Source organism: Bombina bombina, chromosome 5 (genome assembly GCF_027579735.1).
Source record: "Bombina bombina isolate aBomBom1 chromosome 5, aBomBom1.pri, whole genome shotgun sequence".
In the NCBI taxonomy this organism is placed as follows: Eukaryota; Metazoa; Chordata; class Amphibia; order Anura; family Bombinatoridae; genus Bombina; species Bombina bombina.
In genome coordinates this window covers 907,704,921-907,730,701 of record NC_069503.1, presented here as the reverse complement: position 1 = coordinate 907,730,701, position 25,781 = coordinate 907,704,921, and the positions used below count along the sequence as shown (strand labels likewise).

The 25,781-nt window shown below is 44.5% G+C and overlaps 1 protein-coding gene across 1 annotated transcript in view; it reads right to left on the bottom strand.

Moving 5' to 3' along the window:
* The window catches only part of RAB2A (RAB2A, member RAS oncogene family), a 424,400-nt gene that overhangs the window by 126,965 nt on the left and 271,654 nt on the right, over positions 1 to 25,781 (bottom strand). Inside the window, exon 5 of the mRNA XM_053715067.1 lies at positions 5,303 to 5,395. Within this exon, the coding sequence (XP_053571042.1) occupies positions 5,303 to 5,395 (93 nt within the window). The remainder of the gene's footprint in view (positions 1 to 5,302; positions 5,396 to 25,781) is intronic.

Here is a 25,781-nt window from a genome sequence, read left to right as displayed (position 1 = left end):
AATACCCTAGACCCCTTCTTTCTGCAAGGGGTACTGGTACAATAACACCTAGAGAGGAAAGATCCCTCACACATCCTAGAAAGGCCTCTTTCTTTTCCGGCCTCGATGACAGATTTGACACAAGGAATCTGCCCCTGGGAAGGAAGGACTTGAATCCTATCCTGTAACCCTGGCAGACAACCTCCAGAACCCAGGGGGTCCTGAACATCCTGTAACCAGGCTTCGGAGAATAGAAATAAACTGCCCCCTACTCGGTCCGTAGTCCTGTTGGGGGCCGCCCCTTCATGCCGACTTGGTCTCTGCGGGCTTCTTGTTCTGTTTGGACTTGTTCCAAAACTGAGCAGGCTTCGAAGTTCCCTTGGACTGGTCCGCTTTTGCGGCGGGCCTTATCCGCTCGAAAGGGACGAAAAACAGAATTTATGCTTACCTGATAAATTACTTTCTCTTGTGGTGTATCCAGTCCACGGATTCATCCTTTACTTGTGGGATATTCTCCTTCCTAACAAAAAGTGGCAAAGAGAGCACACAGCAGAGCTGTCCATATAGCTCCCCCTCTAGCTCTACCCCCCAGTCATTCGACCGGAGGTTAGGAAGAAAAAGGAAAAACCATAGGGTGCAGTGGTGACTGTAGTTTAAACAAAAAAATCTACCTGACTTAATAGCCAGGGCGGGCCGTGGACTGGATACACCACAAGAGAAAGTAATTTATCAGGTAAGCATAAATTCTGTTTTCTCTTGTAAGGTGTATCCAGTCCACGGATTCATCCTTTACTTGTGGGATACCAATACCAAAGCTTTAGGACACGGATGAAGGGAGGGAACAAGACAGGTACCTTAAACGGAAGGCACCACTGCTTGCAAAACCTTTCTCCCAAAAATAGCCTCCGAAGAAGCAAAAGTATCGAATTTGTAAAATTTGGCAAAAGTATGCAGTGAAGACCAAGTCGCTGCCTTACAAATCTGTTCAACAGAAGCCTCATTTTTAAAAGCCCATGTGGAAGCCACTGCTCTGGTAGAATGAACAGTAATTGTTTCAGGAGGCTGCTGGCCAGCAGTCTCATAGGCCAGACGGATGATGCTTTTCAGCCAAAAGGAAAGAGAGGTAGCAGTCGCCTTCTGACCTCTCCTCTTACCAGAATAGATGACAAACAGTGAAGTTGTTTGTCTGAAATCCTTAGTTGCTTGTAAATAGAACTTTAAAGCACGAACCACATCAAGATTGTGTAACAGACGTTCCTTCTTCGAAGAAGGATTAGGACACAGAGAAGGAACAACAATTTCCTGATTAATATTCTTATTAGACACAACCTTAGGAAGAAAACCGGATTTGGTACGCAAAACTACCTTATCTGCGTGGAACACCAAGGTGAGTCACACTGCAAAGTAGATAACTCTGAAACTCTTCGAGCAGAAGAGATAGCTACCAAAAACAAAACTTTCCAAGATAAAAGTTTAATATCTATGGAATGTAAAGGTTCCAACGGAACCCCTTGCAGAACTGAAAGAACTAAATTCAGACTCCATGGCGGAGCCACAGGTCTATAAACAGGCTTGATTCTGACTAAAGCCTGACTAAACGCTTGAACATCTGGTACCTCTGCCAGACATTTGTGTAAAAGAATAGACAAAGCAGATATCTGTCCTTTTAAGGAGCTAGCTGATAATCCTTTCTCCAATCCTTCTTGGAGAAAGACAATATCCTGGGAATCCTAATCTTACTCCATGAGTAACCCTTGGATTCGCACCAACAAAGATATTTTCGCCAAATCTTAAGGTAGATTTTCCTGGTGACAGGCTTTCTAGCCTGAATCAGGGTATCGATAACCGACTCCGAGAAACCACGCTTAGATAGAATTAGGCGTTCAATCTCCAAGCAGTCAGACGCAGAGAAATTAGATTTGGATGTTTGAAAGGACCTTGAAGTAGAAGGTCCTGCCTCAATGGTGGAACGGATGACATGTCCACTAGGTCTGCATACCAAGTCCTGCGTGGCCACGCAGGCGCTATTAGAATCACCGACGCCCTCTCCTGCTTGATTCTGGCAACCAGACGAGGAAGGAGAGGAAACGGTGGAAACACATAGGCCAGATTGAAGGACCAAGGCGCTGCTAGAGCATCTATCAACACCGCCTGGGGATCCCGGGACCTGGACCCGTAAAGAGGAAGTTTGGCATTCTGACGGGATGCCATCAGATCCAATTCTGGAGTGCCCCATAGCTGAATCAGCTGGGCAAATACCTCCGGGTGGAGTTCCCACTCCCCCGGATGAAAAGTCTGACTTAGAAAACCTGCTTCTCAGTTGTCTACTCCTGGGATGTGAATTGCTGAGTAGTGGCAAGAGTGATCCTCCGCCCACCTGATTATTTTGGTTACTTCCATCATTGCTAGGGGACTCCTTGTTCCCCCTTGATGGTTGATGTAAGCTACAGTCGTGATGTTGTCCGACTGAAATCTGATGAATTTGGCCGCAGCTAGCTGAGGCCATGCCTGAAGAGCGTTGAATATCGCCCTCAGTTCCAGAATGTTTATCGGGAGAAGAGCTTCTTCCTGAGACCATAAACCCTGAGCTTTCAGGGAGTCCCAGACAGCACCCAAGCCCAACAGACTGGCGTCGGTCGTTACGATGATCCACTCTGGTCTGTGGAAACACATTCCCTGAGACAGGTGATCCTGAGACAACCACCAGAGAAGAGAATCTCTGGTCCTCTGGTCCCCTGGTCCAACTGTATTTGAGGAGAAAAATCTGCATAATCCCCGTTCCACTGTTTGAGCATGCATAGTTGCAGTGGTCTGAGATGTATCCGTGCAAAAGGGACTATGTCCATTGCCGCTACCATTAATCCGATTGTCTCCATCCCTTTTCTGCTGGAGAGTCAATAGTACAAACCGGTACCATTTAAAAATTAACTTTTGCTTGTAGAACAAAAACTACAAATCTAACACCACATTCACTTTACCATTCCGAGAGAGACCCTATTTCTTAGAGCTGGCAAAGAGAATGACTGGTAAGGATGAATCCGTGGACTGGATACACCTTACAAGAGAAAGTAGCTGCTTTCGGTTTAGCTTTCGTATCTTGGGGTAGGAAGGCACCCTTGCCTCCCATAACCGTGGAAATGATCGAGTCCAGGCCTGGACCTAACAGAAACTTTTCTTGAAAAGGCAGGGACAGCAACCTCAATTTAGAGGTCATGTCCGCTGACTAAGATTTTAGCCACAAGGCCCTGCGCGCTAAAACCGAAAACCCTGACACCTTAGCATTCAGGCGAATAATTTGCATATTGGCGTAGCAAATTAAATAATTGGCTACCTTCAAAGCCTTAATCTTTTACTGCACCTCTTTGAAAGAGGGTTCACCCTCAATCATTTCACACAGGGAATCACACCAATATGACGCAGCTCCAGCAACCGTGGCTACGGCTGCAGCCGGATGAAAAACAAACCCTGTGTGCTGAAACATCTTTCTCAGCATGTTCTCCAACTTTTTATCCATGGGCTCTTTCAACAACGAACTATCCTCTACTGGAATAGTCATTTGCTTAGAGAGCGTGGAGATGGCCCCACCCACCTTAGGAATGGTCCCCCACAGCTCCAACTGAGCCTCCGGAAAGAGAAAAAGGACAAGGAAGGGGAAAAGGAAGGGGAAAAGGAAGAACCTAATCGAGCCCATTCGTTCTTGATAATGTTAGCCATCTTTATAGGAACCGGGAAGGTCTGGAGTACCACCCTGTCCTCAAACCTCTAGCTTAGGGATAGAAGGTTAATACGGAAGCTTCGGCTCCGGAACCTCTTAAGTAGCAAGCACTTGCGTTAGCAGAAAGAGCAAATTCTCCATCTTAAACCTATAGGCAGGCTCCTCTGCCGGAGCTTTAGATGACACGGATTCCGACCCAGGAGGAGTCCCCTCCGAAGCGTCGGAGTGGCCCCATCATCGAACCACTCCACAGGAGCATCCGACGAAGACAAGTCCTGAGTCGGTCCGCTCTGAAAGGCCCTATGCTTGCGCTTAGCAGAACGTGGTCAGGCGTGGGTCACTTTAGAAATCGCCGTCTGCAGTTGATCTGCAAAATCTGGCGGACAACATCTCTCCCAAAGGAGCAACAGTCGGACCCGAGGGCGCTGCATGTGCAATAGGGTACTCAACTCGGGAACGCACCTCATGGGACGGAGAACCCTCAGGAGGTTGACGGCTCAGTGCTACTAGACATTTTAGTCTTAGATGTCTCGACCCTCTCAAGGCATGTGGAACATAATTGGGCAGGCTGGTCTACCGGAACCTCACAATAAACAGAGGTAGAATCCTCCATAGCTTGCGCTTTTATTAGAATAAATGAGAAATGGGCACCTTTATAACCGCCAATGGCCGGGGAACTCACCACCTCCTATGAACCGGACTAAAGAAACTACTTTGTCTCCTCCATCGCAGATCAGACCGGAAGTGAAGAGCCCTATCCAGCCACACGGGTGCCTCGCAGGACTGCCCCTGCCTAAAGGAGAAAACGTGCCAAAAAAAGAGAGAGCGCAAAAACTCCCAGAAAAGAACCTGATAGTTCCACAGATTGCCAGCGCCTCATCCCGCACAGCGCAACAATGACACAACAATGTCATGTATAAACCCCCCCTGTGGAACAGGAACACAGCCCTTCAAGTGTGACAGGTCATAGCAGTGCTCCTGACATGGACTTGAGAAAAGAAAGCAGTCTGCGAAACTCGGCAACACCGATTGCAGTAGGAGCTGTTAATACGAGTTGGGATGGTTTCGCAAGAGAGACTCTTCCTGCATCTCCGGACTCTAACTTTCACCCAAGCCCTCACTGAGAAGCCTTATAGGGCTACTTAAAACTCCTGCCCTATTGCGAAGAGTAATACCCTCCATAAGAGACCTCCGAATCTTCGGCACCTCTCTGCCACCTCCTGTGACGAAAGGCAAAGAATGACTGGGGGATGAGGGGAGTGGGAGAGGTATTTAAGCCTTTGGCTGGGGTGTCTTTGCCTCCTCCTGGTGGCCAGGTTCTTAATTCCCAATAGTAATGAATGAAGTCGTGGACTCTCCTCCCCTTTAGATGGAAAGAATTTTCCAATTTTCCGGTTAGGGCATGTTTGAGATATTTAGAGAGCAAACTAAGGAATACTCAACAGCTTACATTCTATTATAGAGAGTCAACTGCCATACAGACGATGAAATTCCAACAACAAATAAGTGCCACATAGTTATTTATCTACCTATAATTTTTTTTATGAGCACTAGAAACACTGGATGTGTTTTGGGAAAAAAACCTAAAAACTTTAAATATTTAGTTACCTTTTATTTGCAATAAGCATGATGACCATATTTGAATTGGAATGCTGGCGTGCATCTTCAAGCCAAGTAGTCAAGTGATTAAAAGTGTCCCTCCTGGGGGAGTAAAAAAAAAAATGACCGTTTTAGTTTCACTAAATGAAAAGCCATAAAGAAACATGAAAATATTTACCTGACATGCTCGCAAAGTTTAGATAGATCCACCTAGCAAAAGGTTTTCCCCAAATAAAGACCAGAAAAGCAAAACATTTCATTCTTTCACAGTACACCATAACAACCAATTCTTCAAATACATTTTACTAGATAGGTTCAGTCAGTAGCTTCTATTTAATATGAAAAATGCCAAAACGTAAATGCCTGGGACCGATAGGTCCCTATTATATGCTTTTGAGGGGATGATTATAAAGGTTATCATGAAAGTTAAAACATTTTCCACATTAGACACCTCAGAGCAAACAGGGCAAAAACAAGTATCCAGTGCAATAAAGAGCAGTTTTGACTTAAAGGACCACTAAATGCAGTAGAATTCATAATTAACAAGTACATAGGAAAAAGACAATAGCACTTACTCTGGATTTCAAATAAGTAGTAGATTGTTATCTGCCAAATTTATTTTTTCTCCCATTTTCCGGCCCCCTGTATCATGTGACAGACATAAGCCAATCACAGACTAGTATACGTATACCCTGTGAGCTTGTAATTTACTTTCATTATCAAATTTTTGCACAGTCTTTATATATTCACACTTTCTGTGGAAGTGTCTTAAAACTGCAAGCTCTATCTGAATCATAAGTTTATTCTGACTTGAATGTTCCACTAACAAAAGAAACAGAGAAGAAAAACCCTGGAATTGGTCAAATAAATGAAGTTCTAAAAACGTAGCTTTACATTCAGGCCTAGTTTTAATATAATCTTCACTATTCAGCCAGGAATTGTCCATAAGAGTCATACTGCTCATGATCAGTGGCTGAAGATACTCAGCTGCCTAAGATGTGTAGCCCTGTGGTCTGTACCAGTCACTAAAATCAGTTGTGTATTTGAATGATGTTGCTCATAGCAGTCACATGCTAATCTAATTTGCAACCCATTTTTGCTGTGTGTGTTCAGGGAGCCCAACACCATCAAAATGTCTAAACATGTGCATTTTGTCATTTAGTTACCATCCAAATGTGGAAAGTGGTGGCTTCTTATGGCATGCGGCTCTTTTCGAAGACTCATTTGACCTTGTGATAAATGCAACGACACACTAAGATATGGATTTGTACAGATATTGATGTCTTGCCAAACACCACAGGCTATCCACATTCGGATAGTAAACAAATATACAAATGCAGGTCTGGACAGTGACGTAGTTAGGCTCCCTGAACACAGCAAAATGAGTTGCAAATTAAATGAACATGCAGCTGATATGAGCTACATCATTCATTGTGACAAGTGTCAAACTATAAGATTTTTTGAAATAAAAATGTATCAATTTCTTGTTGTACATGATCTACTATACTAGCAACATAAAAATGTGCTCTTTGTGCCTAAAAAAAAAAAAAAAAAAAGTAAAAAAAAAAACTTAATACGGGCTGTATACATCCTACTAATGCTTATTGTAATTATTAACCAACTAGGTATGAAGTGAAGACTTAAAAAATACAAACCCCCAAGCTAAAGTTACAAAAAAAAAAAAAAGTAAAAATACAGAAAAAAATAAACTAAGCTGTTCAAATTAAAAAAAAAAAATTAAACCTAAACCAATACCCCTATAAATAATAAAATTTATAATATAAATAAAAAATCCCCACCCCCAAAATAAAAACATCCTCTTATCTAATTCTAAACTACCAATAGTCCTTAAAAAGGCCTTTTTTTAGGGCATTGTCCCAAGTTAAACAGCTCTTTTACTTAAAAAAAACAAACAAAAAAAAACAAAAACAATTTATGCTTACCTGATAAATTTATTTCTCTTGTGATGTATCGAGTCCACTGATTCATCCTTACTTGTGGGATATTCTGCTTCCCTACAGGAAGTGGCAGAGAGAGCACCCACAGCAGAGCTGTCTATATAGCTCCTCCCTTAGCTCCACCCCCCAGTCATTTGACCGAAGGCTAGGAAGAAAAAGGAGAAACTATAGGGTGCAGTGGTGACTGAAAGTTTTAAAAATAAAAATATATATGCCTGTCGTAATAAACAGGGCGGGCCGTGGACTCGATACATCACAAGAGAAATAAATTTATCAGGTAAGCATAAATTATGTTTTCTCTTGTAAGATGTATCGAGTCCACGGATTCATCCTTACTTGTGGGATTCCAATACCAAAGCTTTAGGACACGGATGAAGGGAGGGACAAGACAGGGACCTTAAACGGAAGGCACCACTGCTTGTAGAACCTTTCTCCCAAAAATAGTCTCCAAAGAAGCAAAAGTATAGAATTTGTAAAATTTGGAAAAAGTATTAAGTGAAGACCAAGTCGCCGCCTTACAAATCTGTTCAACAGAAGCCTCATTTTTAAAAGCCACAGCTCTAGTAGAATGAGCAGAAATTCTTTCAGGAGGCTGCTGTCCAGCAGTCTCATAGGCCAAACGGATGATGCTTTTCAGCCAAAAGGAAAGAGGTAGCCGTAGCCTTTTGGCCTCTCCGCTTTCCAGAATAAACAACAATGAAGATGTTTGACTGAAATCTTTGGTTGCTTGTAAGTAGAACTTTAAAGCACAAACCACATCAAGATTGTGCAACAGACGTTCCTTCTTTGATGAAGGATTAGGACACAGTGAAGGAACAACAATCTCTTGATTGATATTCTTATTAGAAACAACCTTAGGAAGAAACCCAGGTTTGGTACACAAAACCACCTTATCTGCATGGAAAATAAGATAAGGTGAATCACACTGTAAAGCAGATAGCTCAGAAAATCTTCGAGCCGAAAGATCTCTAAGAACTAAGTTTAGGCTCCAAGGCGGAGCAACAGGCCTAAATACAGGCTTAATTCTGACAAAGCCTGACTAAAAGTTTGAACGTCTGGGACATCTGCCAGACGTTTGTGTAGTAGAATAGACAAAGCAGATATTTGCCCTTTAAGAGAACTAGCTGATAATCCCTTCTCCAAACCCTCCTGGAGAAAAGACAATATTCTAGGAATCCTAATCTTACTCCACGAGTAACCTTTGGATTCACACCAATAAAGATATTTTGCGCCAAATCTTATGATAGATCTTCCTGGTGACAGGTTTTCTAGCCTGAATCAGGGAATCAATGACCGACTCAGAGAACCCACGCTTAGATAGAATTAGGCGTTCAATCTCCAAGCAGTCAGACGCAGAGAAACTAGATTTGGATGTGAAAACGGACCCTGGATTAGAAGGTCCCGCCTCATTGGCAGGGTCCACGGTTGAACCGAGGACATGCCCACTAGGTCTGCATACCAAGTCCTGCGTGGCCACGCAGGTGCTATCAGAATCACTGAAGCTCTCTCCTGCTTGATTCTGGCAACCAGACGTGGAAAGAAGAGGAAGCGGTGGAAATACGTAGGCCAGATTGAAGGACCAAGGCACTGCTAGAGCATCTATCAGAACCGCCTTGGGATCCCAGGACCTGGACCCGTAACGAGGAAGTTTGGCATTCTGACAAGACGCCATCAGATCCAATTCTGGTGTGCCCCATAGCTGAATCATCTGAGCAAATACTTCCGGATGGAGTTCCCACTCCCTCGGATGAAAAGTCTGACGACTTAGAAAATCCGCCTCCCAGTTCTCTACTCCTAGGATGAGGATTGCAGAGAGATGGCAAGAGTGATCCTCTGCCCATCGGATTATTTTGGTTACCTCCATCATTGCTAGAGAACTCCTTGTTCCTCCTTGATGATTGATATAAGCTACAGTCGTGATGTTGTCCGACTGAAACCTGAAGAATTTGGCTGCAGCAAGCTGAGGCCACGCCTAAAGCGCCTTGAATATCGCTCTCAGTTCTAGAATGTTTATCGGAAGAAGAGATTCCTCCCAAGACCATAAGCCCTGTGCTTTCAGGGAGTTCCAGACTGCACCCCAGCCTAGCAGGCTGGCATCTGTCGTTACAATGAGCCACTCTGGCCTGTGGAAGTACATTCCCCGAGACAGGTGGTCCTGAGACAACCACCAGAGAAGAGAATCTCTGGTCTCCTGGTCCAGATGCAGTTGAGGAGATAAATCTGCATAATCCCCATTCCACTGTTTGAGCATGCATAGTTGCAGTGGTCTGAGGTGTAGGCGGGCAAAAGGAACTATGTCCATTGCCGCTACCATGAGTCAGATTACCTCCATACACTGAGCCACTGATGGCCGAGGAATGGAATGAAGAGTTCGGCAAGTGGTTAAAAGTTTTGATTTTCTGACCTCCGTCAGAAATATTTTCATTTCTACCGAATCTATCAGAGTCCCTAGAAAGGAAACTCTTGTAAGAGGGAAGAGAGAACTCTTATGTTCACCTTCCACCCGTGAGATCTCAGAAAAGCCAACACAATGTCCGTGTGAGACTTGGCTAGCTGAAAAGTCGACGCCTGAATTAAGATGTCGTCTAGATAAGGTGCCACTGCAATGCCCCGAGGTCGTAGAACCGCTAGAAGGGACCCTAGCACTTTTGTGAAAATTCTTGGAGCCGTAGCCAACCCGAAGGGAAGAGCCACAAACTGGTAATGCCTGTTTAGAAAGGCAAATCTGAGAAATTGATGATCTCTGTGAATAGGGATGTGTAGATACGCATCCTTTAAGTCCACGGAAGTCATATTGACCCTCCTGGATCAGAGGCAGAATAGTCTGAATGGTCTCCATCTTGAATGATGGAACTTTGAGTAACTTGTTTAGAATTTTGAGATCCAAGATTGGTCTGAAAGTTCCCTCTTTTTTGGGAACCACAAACAGGTTTGAGTAGAACCCTAGCCCCTGTTGTTCTTTTGGGACTGGGCGGATCACCCCCATGGTAAGAAGATCTTCTACACAGCGTAAGAACTCCTCTCTCTTTGTCTGGTTTACAGACAATCGAGAAATATGAAATCTCCCCCTTGGAAGGGAGTCTTTGAATTCCAGAAGATATCCCTGGGACACAATTTCTAAAGCCCAGGGATCGTGAACATCACTTGCCCAAGCCTGAGTCTGCCCCCTACTAGATCCGGTCCCGGATCAGGGGATACCCCTTCATGCTGTCTTAGAGGCAGCTGCAGGCTTCTTGGCCTGTTTAGGTCTCCAGACTGACTTGGATTGGGCAAAATTCCCCTCTTGCTTTGCAGCAGAGGAAGCTGAAACGGAACCACTTTTGAAGTTCCGAAAGGAACGAAAATTATTTTGTTTGGTCTTCATCTTATTTGATCTATCCTGAGGAAGGGCATGACCTTTCCCTCCAGTGATATCTGAAATAATCTCTTTCAGTTCAGGCCCGAATAGGGTCTTTCCTTTGAAAGGGATGTTCAAAAGTTTAGATTTAGATGACATCAGCAGACCAGGACTTAAGCCATAACGCCCTGCGTGCTAGAATGGCAAAACCTGAATTCTTTGCCGCTAATTTAGCCAGTTGAAATGCGGCATCTGTAAGAAAAGAATTAGCCAATTTAAGGGCCTTGATTCTGTCCATAATCTCCTCTAATGGAGTCTCCACCTGAAGAGCCTCTTCTAGAGCCTCAAACTAGAAAGCAGCTGCAATAGTTACAGGAACAATGCACGCAATAGGTTGGAGAGAAAAACCCTGATGAACAAAAAATTTCTTCAGGAGACCCTCTAATTTTTTTTATCCATAGGATCTTTGAAAGCACAACTGTCTTCGATAGGTATAGTTGTACGCTTAGACAGAGTAGAAATAGCTCCCTCCACCTTAGGAACTGTCTGCCACGAGTCCCGCATGGTGTCAGATATGGGAAATATTTTTTTAAAAACAGGAGGGGGAGAGAACGGAATACCTGGTCTATCCCACTCCTTAGTAATAATATTCACAATCCTCTTAGGGACTGGAAAAACAGTGTAAACAGGAACCTCTAAGTATTTATCCATTTTACACAATTTCTCTGGAACCACAATAGGGTCACAATCATCTAGGGTTGCTAATACCTCCCTGAGCAATAAGTGGAGGTGTTCAAGCTTAAATTTAAAGGCCGTCATATCAGAATCTGTCTGAGGAAGAGTCTTTCCTGAATCAGAAATTTCTCCCTCAGATAACAAATCCCTCACCCCTACTTCAGAGCATTGTGAGGGCATATCAGATACGGCTACTAAAGCGTCAGACGGCTCAGCATTTTTTCTAAACCCAGAGCTGTCCCGCTTTCCTTGTAAACCAGGCAGTTTAAATAAAACCTCTGAAGGTTGTATTCATAACTGTGTCCATGTCTTGTAAAGTAAAAGAATTTGACGCACTAGAGGTACTTGGCATCAATTGTGCGGGCGTTACTGGTTGTGACACTTGGGGAGAGCTAGATGGCAAACCCTCATTTACCTCTGATTGAGAATCATCTATTGCTCTATTTTTAATTGCTAATATATGTTCTTTATAGTTTATAATTTGCATACAAAGAGAGAAGCGCTCTACCAGGAACGAACAACAGCTCAGTGGCTTGTTCTATGGCGATTTACCACCCGGAAGCAGCTTCTTTTAGACCAGTGTGCTTTTCACAGAAGAAAACTTTCCTGAAGTATATCAGTCTGATCCTGCCAAGTAAGGTCAGTCCAGCCCCGAAATACCAGGCAGTTCTCCTCTGAACAAGGAACATGACAACCCCAGACGATCGTTTCGGCCTCCTATGGGCCTCGTCAGTGAGGTGCAGCCACATTCCTCTAAGCACACTGGGCAAGGGAGTCCACGTCTGGTTTCCCCCATCACCCATAGGGAGACTTCCCCAGGGTCATAATAATTTGCATACAAAGAGAGAAGCGCTCTACCAGGAACGAACAACAGCTCAGTGGCTTGTTCTATGGCGATAGATAATTTATAGACATATCAGTACAATTGGGACACATTCTAAGAGGGGGTTCCACAATGGCTTCCAAACATATTAAACAAGGATTTTCCTTGGTATCAGACATGTTAAACAGGCTAGTAATGTAACAAGCAAGCTTGGAAAACACTGTAATCAAAGTAAAAAACACTTAGAAATAAAACGGTACTGTGCCTTTAAGAGAAAAAAAGCTGCACCAATCCTGCAAAACAGTGTAAAAAAGCAGTAAACTTAACAAAATTTTTACAGTAGCACCATAAAGACTTAGTAACTTTGCACAGCTATGCAAATAAACAATTAACCCCTTAATAGCAAAAACAGATTGAAAAAATCTCAAAACCGTTAAAGACTTTCAGCACCTTGCCACAGCTCTGCTGTGGCTCCTACCTTCCCTTCAGAACGATTTGTGGGGAAAATAACTTCTTTAACAGCCCTCAAACACAGCAGGAACCTCAGGAGAAGCAGTTGGATGTCTCAGAGGAAAGGAAACTGCGCAACTGAGGCACGAAAATAGACCCCTCCCACCTCACTCGATGTTTTGAGGCCTATCAGAGAAACACCAGAGTGTCTCTTAATTAACCATGTGAGTTACAAAACTCAAAACCAAGCTACAATGACCCCTTTAGCCCCTCAAAAAATGTTATAATTGCCCTCAATAAACAAAACGTTTTTCCAAACAGTGTCACCAGTAACTAATGAGCCCTTCAAGCAAGCTGAAATTCCTATTGAAGTGTCTGAATACAGCTTACCCTTCCCTCATGGGGATATTGCCAGCCTTTTCTAGAATTAACACAGTCTGTCTAGAAAAATATAAACTGAACATACCTCATATGCAGCTTAGCCTGCAAACCGTTCTCCCAACTGAAGTTTTCCAGTACTTTTCAGTCCTTGTGAGAACAGCAGTGGATCTTAGTTGCTAAGTGCTAAGATCATCATCCTCCTTGCAGAAATCTTCATCCCTTTTCTGCCACAGAGTAAATAGTACACACTGGTACCATTTAAAATAATAAACTTTTGCTTGAGAAATAAAAAACTAACAGTCACCACATAGGTCTTTGCCCTTCCTAGCAGTTAAGCAGGCAGAGAGAATGACTGGGGGGTGGAGCTAAGGGAGGAGCTATATAGACAGCTCTGCTGTGGGTGCTCTCTCTGCCACTTCCTGTAGGGAAGGAGAATATCCCACAAGTAAGGATGAATCCATGGACTCGATACATCTTACAAGAGAAATACCAACTACCCCTTAATAGTTAAACCCAACCAACCCACAGAAAATAAAAAACCTAACACTCAAACCTAAGCTATTCATTGCCCCTAAATGGGCATTTGTATGGGCATTGTCCTTAAAAGGTCATCAGCTCTTTTACAGCCCATTAAATCCCTAATCTTAAAAAAAAAAAAAAAAAAAAAAGCTCAAGACTAACCCCCAAATAGGTACTCACCATTCCTGAAGTTCGGCGGTGAAGGTCTACTTCCAGGCGGCTCCATCATCTCCTATCTTCATCCGGAGTGAAGGCGGTGCAGAGCGAAGGTGCGGAACGGTCTTCCCTGATGCGCAAAACCGGAGCGGCGGTCCTCAGCAGCGTGGAGGCTCCTTCATCCGTTCTCCAGCGTACACGGAAAATTGAATGCAAGGTACTGCTGTCACGCCGCGCCTGCACTAGCCGTTGCTAGGGGCGCAGAGTCTCCTTCCCTGCTCGTTGCCAGGGGCTGTCTCGGGTCCGGATGCGTGCGAGACTGACGTCATCACCACACGGTCCTCTCTCGCCGATGCCGGTCCTGGCGCCTGTGGCGCAAATCCTGCGCCTATGTAAGTCTTTTCAAAACTATCTATCTCTGCCCAAGTATAGGTGTTACTTTGTGTGCTCCTGGGTGTGATAGATCGTTTGTACTCCGATTGCCTTATTGTTGCTGAACTCTGCTTGCCTGACTACTCTGCCTGTTAACCCCTAAATTGCTGGATTGATATACCGCTGCTGAATTCTGCCTGTCTGACCTCTCTGCATGTTTAACCCCTATTGTCCTGGATTGCCTCTCTGTTGCCAAACCCTGCCTGACTATTCTAGTGGTTTTCCTTTGGACTGCTTTACCTGCTTTACCAAACCCTGCATGCTGCCGCTGAAGATAATCCTAACTTTACTCCATGAGTAACCCTTGGATTCACACCAATAAAGATATTTACGCCATATCTTATGATAGATTTTACTAGTGACAGGCTTTCTAGCCTGTATCAAAGTATTGATGACCGAATCAGAGAATCCTCGCTTCGATAAAATCAAGCGTTCAATCTCCACGCAGTCAGCTGCAGAGAAATTAGATTTGGATGTTGGAAAGGACCTTAATGAGAAGGTCCTGTCTCAAAGGAAGTTTCCACGGTGGCAGAGGACATGTCCACTAGATCCGCATACCAAGTCCTGCGTGGCCACGCAGGCGCTACCAGGATAACTGAAGCTCTCTCCTGTATGATTCGAGCAATCACGCGTGGAAGGAGAGGAAACGGTGGAAACAGGTAAGCTAGGCTGAACGACCAAGGCACTGCCAAGGCATCTATCAGTTTGGCCTGAGGATCCCTCGACCTGGATCCGTATCTTGGAAGCTTGGCATTCTGTCGATATCCCTTCAGATCTAATTCCGGTCTGCCCCATCAGAGAATCAGTGAGGCAAACACCTCCGGGTGGAGTTCCCACTCCCCTGGATGAAAGGTCTGTCGCCCAGTTCTCTACTCCTGGGATGTAGATTGCTGACAGATAAGAGTGGGCCTCCGCCCATCGGATTATCTTGGATACTTCTATCATCGCTAATCAACTCCTTGTTCCCCCTGATGATTGATATATGCCACAGTCGTGATGTTGTCCGACTGGAATCTGATGAATTTGGCCAAAGCCAACTGAGGCCACGCCTGAAGTGCATTGAATATGGCTCTCAGTTCCAGAATATTGATTGGAAGTAGAGACTCCACCTGAGTCCAAACACCCTGAGCCTTCAGGGAATTCCAGACTGCACCCCAGCCCAGAAAGCTGGCGTCCGTTGTCACTATTACCCACGAGGGTCTGCGGAAACAAGTCCCCTGGGACAGATGATCCGGCAACAACCACCAAAGAAGAGAGTCTCTGGTTTCTTGATCTAGATTTATCTGAGGAGATAAATCTGCATAATCCCCATTCCACTGTACGAGCCTGCACAGCTGCAGTGGTCTGAGATGAAACCGAGCAAACGGAATGATGTCCATTGCCGCTACCATTAATCCAATTACCTCCATACACTGAGCCACTGATGGCTGAGGAATGGACTGAAGTGCTAGGCAAGTATTTAGAATCTTTGATTTTCTGACCTCCGTCAGAAATATTTTCATGTCTACCGAGTCTATCAGAGTTCCCAAGAAAGGAACCCTTGTCTGTGGAACTAGTGAACTTTTCTCTATGTTCACTTTCCAACCGTGAGTTCTCAGGAAAGACAACACTGTGTCCGTGCGAGTCTTTGTCAGTTGATACGTTGACGTCTGGATCAGAATATCGTCCAGATAAGGCGCCACTGCTATGCCTCGCGGTCTGAGAACCGCCAGAAGAGACCCTAGAACCTTTGTGAAGATTCTGGGTGCTGTGGCCAACCCGAAGGGAAGCACCACGAACTGATAATGTTTGTCCAGGAAGGCAAATCTCAAAAATTTACTTAAACTTATTGGTTTATCCAAAAATTACTGCACCCCAGGAGTAAGGGGAGAAATAAAGCACTAAAGTAACTAAAGGTACTTCGAAATGATTAGCCAACACTCCGTACCAGAGAACCACTGTCCAGGAGCAACCGGAGTTACTGCTTGCTGCTTCTCAGTCAGAAGGAAGGGCGCATCTGAGCGCGCAAAAACAAGCCCCGACCCTTATGGCCGATGTCGGAGTAGGCCCAAACACAACCGCATGGAGAAGCAGTTTTACACACAAGCTAAGTGGAACACTAAAACACCCCAAACACATCCCAGCATGTCATGCTGGTTATACAATAAAAACTCCATTAATTGTTTTACTGCGCCTTATTGCCTCTCCCAGAGTGTCATCATGCCCTTATAATATCACTTCGAAAAATAAGAACAAGGGACTCCAGTAACACCCCTCTGTATAACAGGTCTACTGCTTACCCCATTACCTTGCAGGGAAATAAATGCCAGCCAGTTCTGATATATCAAGTCTCTTCAGAAATAAGGGCTGCACATACCTTAATGCCGCTTGTAGCATGAAACCGTTCTCCACACTGCAGATGTCCTTATGTTACCTTCAGAAGTCTTGTGGGAACCAACGTGGATCTTAGTTACAGCTGCTAAGATCATCAACCTCAGGGAAGAAAACATAATTTATGCTTACCTGATAAATTTATTTCTCTTGTAGTGTATCCAGTCCACGGATCATCCATTACTTATGGAATATATTCTCCTTCCCAACAGGAAGTTGCAAGAGTCCACCCACAGCAAAGCTGCTATATAGCTCCTCCCCTAACTGCCATATTCAGTCATTCGACCGAAAACATGCAGAGAAAGGAAAAACCATAGGGTGCAGTGGTGACTGTAGTTCAAATGAAAAAATTACCTGCCTTAAAGTAACAGGGCGGGCCGTGGACTGGATACACTACAAGAGAAATAAATTTATCAGGTAAGCATAAATTATGTTTTCTCTTGTTAAGTGTATCCAGTCCACGGATCATCCATTACTTATGGAATACCAATACCAAAGCTAAAGTACACTGATGATGGGAGGGACAAGGCAGGTACTTAAACGGAAGTTACCACTGCCTGTAAAAAAAACCCTTTCTCCCAAAAATAGCCTCCGAAGAAGCAAGGTATCAAATTTGTTAAATTTGAAAAAATATGAAGCGCAGACCAAGACTCCGTCTTGTAAATCTGTTCAACAGAAGCCACATTTAAAAAAAGGCCCAAGTGAAAACCACAGCTCTAGTAGAATGAGCTGCAATCCCTTCAGGAGGCTGCTGTCCAGCAGTCTCATAAGCTAAATGAATTATGCTTTTTAACCAAAAAGACAGAGAGGCTGCTGAAGTCTTTTGACCTCTCCTCTGTCCAGAATACACAACAAACAAGGTGAACGTTTGATGAAAACTGTAGTAACTTGTAAGTAAAACTTTAAAGCACAAACCACGTCCAATATTGTGTAATAGACGTTCCTTCTTTGAGGAAGGATTAGGATACAAGCATGGAACAACTATCTCTTGAGTGATGTTCTTGTTAGATACCACCTTAGGAAAAAACCCAGGTTGGTACGCAGGACTACCTTATCCGTACGAAGGACCAGATAAGGAGAATCACATTGTAACACAGATAACTTGGAGACTCTACGAGTCGAGGAAATAGCTACCCAAAAGGAACTTTCCAAGATAAAGATTGATATCTATGGAACAAAAAAGGTTCAAACGGAACTTCTTGAAGAGCCTTAAGAACCAGGTTTAAGCTCCATGGTGGAGCAACAGTTTTAAACACAGGCTTGGATCTAACCAAAGCCTGACCAAATGCCTGAACCTCTAGAATACCTGCCAGACGCTGGTGCAAAAAAATAGACAGAGTAAAAAACAGAATTTATGTTTACCTGATAAATTACTTTCTCCAACGGTGTGTCCGGTCCACGGCGTCATCCTTACTTGTGGGATATTCTCTTCCCCAACAGGAAATGGCAAAGAGCCCAGCAAAGCTGGTCACATGATCCCTCCTAGGCTCCGCCTACCCCAGTCATTCGACCGACGTTAAGGAGGAATATTTGCATAGGAGAAACCATATGGTACCGTGGTGACTGTAGTTAAAGAAAATAAATGATCAGACCTGATTAAAAAACCAGGGCGGGCCGTGGACCGGACACACCGTTGGAGAAAGTAAATTATCAGGTAAACATAAATTCTGTTTTCTCCAACATAGGTGTGTCCGGTCCACGGCGTCATCCTTACTTGTGGGAACCAATACCAAAGCTTTAGGACACGGATGAAGGGAGGGAGCAAATCAGGTCACCTAAATGGAAGGCACCACGGCTTGCAAAACCTTTCTCCCAAAAATAGCCTCAGAAGAAGCAAAAGTATCAAACTTGTAAAATTTGGTAAAAGTGTGCAGTGAAGACCAAGTCGCTGCCCTACATATCTGATCAACAGAAGCCTCGTTCTTGAAGGCCCATGTGGAAGCCACAGCCCTAGTGGAATGAGCTGTGATTCTTTCGGGAGGCTGCCGTCCGGCAGTCTCGTAAGCCAATCTGATGATGCTTTTAATCCAAAAAGAGAGAGAGGTAGAAGTTGCTTTTTGACCTCTCCTTTTACCGGAATAAACAACAAACAAGGAAGATGTTTGTCTAAAATCCTTGGTAGCATCTAAATAGAATTTTAGAGCGCGAACAACATCCAAATTGTGCAACAAACGTTCCTTCTTTGAAACTGGTTTCGGACACAGAGAAGGTACGATAATCTCCTGGTTAATGTTTTTGTTAGAAACAACCTTTGGAAGAAAACCAGGTTTAGTACGTAAAACCACCTTATCTGCATGGAACACCAGATAAGGAGGAGAACACTGCAGAGCAGATAATTCTGAAACTCTTCTGGCAGAAGAAATTGCAACTAAAAACAAAACTTTCCAAGATAATAATTTAATATCAACGGAATGCAAGGGTTCAAACGGAACCCCCTGAAGAACTGAAAGAACTAAATTGAGACTCCAAGGAGGAGTCAAAGGTTTGTAAACAGGCTTGATTCTAACCAGAGCCTGAACAAAAGCTTGAACATCTGGCACAGCTGCCAGCTTTTTGTGAAGTAACACCGACAAGGCAGAAATCTGTCCCTTCAGGGAACTTGCAGATAAATCCTTTTTCCAATCCTTCTTGAAGGAAGGATAGAATCCTAGGAATCTTAACCTTGTCCCAAGGGAATCCTTTAGATTCACACCAACAGATATATTTTTTCCAAATTTTGTGGTAAATCTTTCTAGTTACAGGCTTTCTGGCCTGAACAAGAGTATCGATAACAGAATCTGAGAATCCTCGCTTCGATAAAATCAAGCGTTCAATCTCCAAGCAGTCAGCTGGAGTGAAACCAGATTCGGATGTTCGAACGGACCCTGAACAAGAAGGTCTCGTCTCAAAGGTAGCTTCCAAGGTGGAGCCGATGACATATTCACCAGATCTGCATACCAAGTCCTGCGTGGCCACGCAGGAGCTATCAAGATCACCGACGCCCTCTCCTGATTGATCCTGGCTACCAGCCTGGGGATGAGAGGAAATGGCGGGAACACATAAGCTAGTTTGAAGGTCCAAGGTGCTACTAGTGCATCCACTAGAGCCGCCTTGGGATCCCTGGATCTGGACCCATAGCAAGGAACTTTGAAGTTCTGACGAGAGGCCATCAGATCCATGTCTGGAATGCCCCACAGCCGAGTGACTTGGGCAAAGATTTCCGGATGGAGTTCCCACTCCCCCGGATGCAATGTCTGACGACTCAGAAAATCCGCTTCCCAATTTTCCACTCCTGGGATGTGGATAGCAGACAGGTGGCAGGAGTGAGACTCCGCCCATAGAATGATTTTGGTCACTTCTTCCATCGCTAGGGAACTCCTTGTTCCCCCCTGATGGTTGATGTACGCAACAGTTGTCATGTTGTCTGATTGAAACCGTATGAACTTGGTCCACGCTAGCTGAGGCCAAGCCTTGAGAGCATTGAATATCGCTCTCAGTTCCAGAATATTTATCGGTAGAAGAGATTCTTCCCGAGACCAAAGACCCTGAGCTTTCAGGGATCCCCAGACCGCGCCCCAGCCCATCAGACTGGCGTCGGTCGTGACAATGACCCACTCTGGTCTGCGGAATGTCATCCCTTGTGACAGGTTGTCCAGGGACAGCCACCAACGGAGTGAGTCTCTGGTCCTCTGATTTACTTGTATCTTCGGAGACAAGTCTGTATAGTCCCCATTCCACTGACTGAGCATGCACAGTTGTAATGGTCTTAGATGAATGCGCGCAAAAGGAACTATGTCCATTGCCGCTACCATCAACCCGATCACTTCCATGCACTGAGCTATGGAAGGAAGAGGAACGGAATGAAGTATCCGACAAGAGTCTAGAAGTTTTGTTTTTCTGGCCTCTGTTAGAAAAATCCTCATTTCTAAGGAGTCTATAATTGTTCCCAAGAAGGGAACCCTTGTTGACGGAGATAGAGAACTCTTTTCCACGTTCACTTTCCATCCGTGAGATCTGAGAAAGGCCAGGACGATGTCCGTGTGAGCCTTTGCTTGAGGAAGGGACGACGCTTGAATCAGAATGTCGTCCAAGTAAGGTACTACCGCAACGCCCCTTGGTCTTAGCACAGCTAGAAGGGACCCTAGTACCTTTGTGAAAATCCTTGGAGCAGTGGCTAATCCGAAAGGAAGCGCCACGAACTGGTAATGTTTGTCCAGGAATGCGAACCTTAGGAACCGATGATGTTCCTTGTGGATAGGAATATGTAGATACGCATCCTTTAAATCCACCGTGGTCATGAATTGACCTTCCTGGATGGAAGGAAGAATAGTTCGAATGGTTTCCATCTTGAACGATGGAACCTTGAGAAACTTGTTTAAGATCTTGAGATCTAAGATAGGTCTGAACGTTCCCTCTTTTTTGGGAACTATGAACAGATTGGAGTAGAACCCCATCCCTTGTTCTCTTAATGGAACAGGATGAATCACTCCCATTTTTAACAGGTCTTCTACACAATGTAAGAACGCCTGTCTTTTTATGTGGTCTAAAGACAACTGAGACCTGTGGAACCTCCCCCTTGGGGGAAGTCCCTTGAATTCCAGAAGATAACCTTGGGAGACTATTTCTAGCGCCCAAGGATCCAGAACATCTCTTGCCCAAGCCTGAGCGAAGAGAGAGAGTCTGCCCCCCACCAGATCCGGTCCCGGATCGGGGGCCAACATTTCATGCTGTCTTGGTAGCAGTGGCAGGTTTCTTGGCCTGCTTTCCCTTGTTCCAGCCTTGCATTGGTCTCCAAGCTGGCTTGGCTTGAGAAGTATTACCCTCTTGCTTAGAGGACGTAGCACTTTGGGCTGGTCCGTTTTTACGAAAGGGACGAAAATTAGGTCTATTTTTTGCCTTGAAAGACCGATCCTGAGGAAGGGCGTGGCCCTTACCCCCAGTGATATCAGAGATAATCTCTTTCAAGTCAGGGCCAAACAGCGTTTTCCCCTTGAAAGGAATGTTTAGTAGCTTGTTCTTGGAAGACGCATCAGCCGACCAAGATTTCAACCAAAGCGCTCTGCGCGCCACAATAGCAAACCCAGAATTCTTAGCCGCTAACCTAGCCAATTGCAAAGTGGCGTCTAGGGTGAAAGAATTAGCCAATTTGAGAGCATTGATTCTGTCCATAATCTCCTCATAAGGAGGAGAATCACTATCGAGCGCCCTTATCAGCTCATCGAACCAGAAACATGCGGCTGTAGCGACAGGGACAATGCATGAAATTGGTCGTAGAAGGTAACCCTGCTGAACAAACACTTTTTTAAGCAAACCTTCTAATTTTTTATCCATAGGATCTTTGAAAGCACAACTATCCTCTATGGGTATAGTGGTGCGTTTGTTTAAAGTGGAAACCGCTCCCTCGACCTTGGGGACTGTCTGCCATAAGTCCTTTCTGGGGTCGACCATAGGAAACAATTTTTTAAATATGGGGGGAGGGACGAAAGGAATACCGGGCCTTTCCCATTCTTTATTAACAATGTCCGCCACCCGCTTGGGTATAGGAAAAGCTTCTGGGAGCCCCGGCACCTCTAGGAACTTGTCCATTTTACATAGTTTCTCTGGGATGACCAACTTTTCACAATCATCCAGAGTGGATAATACCTCCTTAAGCAGAATGCGGAGATGTTCCAACTTAAATTTAAATGCAATCACATCAGGTTCAGCCTGTTGAGAAATGTTCCCTGAATCAGTAATTTCTCCCTCAGACAAAACCTCCCTGGCCCCATCAGACTGGGTTAGGGGCCCTTCAGAGATATTAATATCAGCGTCGTCATGCTCTTCAGTATCTAAAACAGAGCAGCCACGCTTACGCTGACAAGGGTTCATTTTGGCTAAAATGTTTTTGACAGAATTATCCATTACAGCCGTTAATTGTTGCATAGTAAGGAGTATTGGCGCGCTAGATGTACTAGGGGCCTCCTGAGTGGGCAAGACTCGTGTAGACGAAGGAGGGAATGATGCAGTACCATGCTTACTCCCCTCACTTGAGGAATCATCTTGGGCATCATTGTCATTATCACATAAATCACATTTATTTAAATGAATAGGAATTCTGGCTTCCCCACATTCAGAACACAGTCTATCTGGTAGTTCAGACATGTTAAACAGGCATAAACTTGATAACAAAGTACAAAAACGTTTTAAAATAAAACCGTTACTGTCACTTTAAATTTTAAACTGAACACACTTTATTACTGCAATTGCGAAAAAACATGAAGGAATTGTTCAAAATTCACCAAATTTTCACCACAGTGTCTTAAAGCCTTAAAAGTATTGCACAGCAAATTTGGAAGCTTTAACCCTTAAAATAATTTAAGCTTTAACCCCCTTACAGTCCCTGGTATCTGCTTTGCTGAGACCCAACCAAGCCCAAAGGGGAATACGATACCAAATGACGCCTTCAGAAAGTCCTTTCTAAGTATCAGAGCTCCTCTCACATGCGACTGCATGCCATGCCTCTCAAAAACAAGTGCGCCACACCGGCGCGAAAATGAGGCTCTGCTTAAGCTTTGGGAAAGCCCCTAAGGAATAAGGTGTCTAATACAGTGCCTGCCGATATTATTATATCAAAATACCCAGATAAAATGATTCCTCAAGGCTAAATATGTGTTAATAATGAATCGATTTAGCCCAGAAAAAGTCTACAGTCTTAATAAGCCCTTGTGAAGCCCTTATTTACGATCGTAATAAACATGGCTTACCGGATCCCATAGGGAAAATGACAGCTTCCAGCATTACATAGTCTTGTTAGAATGTGTCATACCTCAAGCAGCAAGAGACTGCACACTGTTCCCCCAACTGAAGTTAATTGCTCTCAACAGTCCTGTGTGGAACAGCCATGGATTTTAGTTACGGTTGCTAAAATCATTTTCCTCATACAAACAGAAATCTTCATCTCTTTTCTGTTTCTGAGTAAATAGTACATACCAGCACTATTTCAAAATAACAAACTCTTGATTGAATAATAAAAACTACAGTTAAACACTAAAAAACTCTAAGCCATCTCCGTGGAGATGTTGCCTGTACAACGGCAAAGAGAATGACTGGGGTAGGCGGAGCCTAGGAGGGATCATGTGACCAGCTTTGCTGGGCTCTTTGCCATTTCCTGTTGGGGAAGAGAATATCCCACAAGTAAGGATGACGCCGTGGACCGGACACACCTATGTTGGAGAAATCTGTCCCTTTTAAGGAATTAGCCGACAACCCTTTTCTCAAAAACATCTTGGAGAAAAGATAATATCCTGGGAATCCAGGCTTTACTCCATGAGTAACCCTTGGATTCATAACAATCAGACATTTACACCATATCGATGTTCAATTTTCCTAGAGACAGGCTTTCATGTCTGTATTTAAGGTATCAATGACTGACTCGGAGAAGCCATGCTTTGATAATATCAAGCGTTCAGTCTCCAGGCAGTCCATCTCAGATTGATTCTATTTAGATGGTTGAAAGGACCCTGAGGTAGAGGGACCTGTCTCAGAAGCAGAGACCGTGATGGAAAGGATGACATGTCCACCAGATCTGCATACCAGGTCCTGCGTGGCTATGCAGGCGCTGTCAAAAACACCAAAGCCCTCTCCTGCTTGGTCTTGACCTCCGGAGGAAATCCCACTCCCCCGGAAGAAAAGTCTGACGACTTAGAAAATCCACCTCCCAGTTCTCAACACCTGGGATATGGATAGCTGATAGACAAGAGTGAGTCTCTGTCCAGTGAATTATTGTAAGACTTCTAACATCGCTAGGGAACTTCTGTTCCCCCTTGATGGCTGATGTAAGCCACAGTCGTGTATATTGTCCGACTGAGTATGATGTACCTCAGAGTTGCTAACTGAGGCCAAGTCTGAAGAGCATGGAATATCACTCCCAAAATAGTTATTAGAAGGAGGGTCTCCTCCTAAGTCCACTATCCCTGAGCCTTCAGGGAGTTCCAGACTGCATCCCAACCTAAAAGGCTGGCATCCATTGTAACAATTGTCCCATCTGACCTGCGGAAGGTCATACCCTTGGACAGATGGACCAGACAGTCACCAGAGAAGAGAATCTCTGGTCTCTTGGTCCAGGATCAACAGGGGGACTAATCTGTGTAATCCCCGTTCCTCTGACTGAGCATGCATAGTTGCAGCGGTCTGAAATGTAGACGTGCAAACGGTACTATGTCCCTTGCCGCTACCTATTAAGCCTATTTCATTCATGTACTGAGCCACCGAAGGGCGCGGATGGGATGAAAAACACGGCAGAAATTTAGAAACTTTGACAACCTGGACTCAGTCAGGTAAATTTTCATTTCTACAGAATCTATCAGAGTCCCTAGGAGGGAAACCCTTGAGATTGGGGATAGAGAACTCTTTCCTTGTTCACTTTCCACCCATGTGATCTCAGAAGTGCCAGTACTACGTCCGTATGAGACTTGGCAATTTGGATGTTTGACGCCTGTATCAGGATGTCGTCTAACTAAGGGGCCACTTCTATGCCCCGCGGCCTAAGAACCGCCAAAGCGACCCCAGAACCTCCATAAAGATTCCTGGGGCTGTAGATATCCCAAAGGAAAGAGCTACAAACTGGTAATGCCTGTCTAGAAAGGCAAACCTGAAAAAACGAAGGTGATCTTTATGCATCACAATGTGAGGATAAGCATCCTTCAAATCCATTGTAGTCCTCTATTGACTCTCCTGGATCATAGTTAAGATGGTAGATCCAAAATAGGTCTGAAGGTTCCCTCACCTTGGGAACCACAAACAGATTTGAGTAAAAACTCTGTCCCTGTTCCTCTCTTGGAACTGGATGGATCTCGTACACAATGTAAGAATGCCTCCTTCTTTATCTGGTTTGCAGATAATTGTGAAAGGCGAAATCTCCCCTTTTTTGGGGGGGGGAATCTTTGAAAACCAGAAGATATCTCTGGGATATAAATTCCAATGCCCAGGGATCCTGGGAATCTCTTGCCCACGCCCGGGCGAAGAATGAAAGTCTGCCCCCTATAGGATCCGTTACCGGATAGGGGTCCGTTCCTTCATGCTGCCTTAGAGGCAGCAGCAGGCTCCTTGGCCTGCTTATCTTTGTTCCAGGTCCAATTGTCTCCAGACCGCCTTGGACTGAGCAAAAATTCCCTCTTGTTTTGCCTTAGAGGAAGTGGATGCCACACCTGCCCTGAAGTTTTAAAACGCACGAAAATTAGACTTTTTTTTTTTGGCCCTTGATTCCTGAGGAAGGGCATGACCTTTTCCTCCAGTGATATAAGCAATAATCTCCTTCAAACCAGGCCCGAATAGGGTCTGCCCCTTGAAGGGAAGTTAAGTAGCTTATTT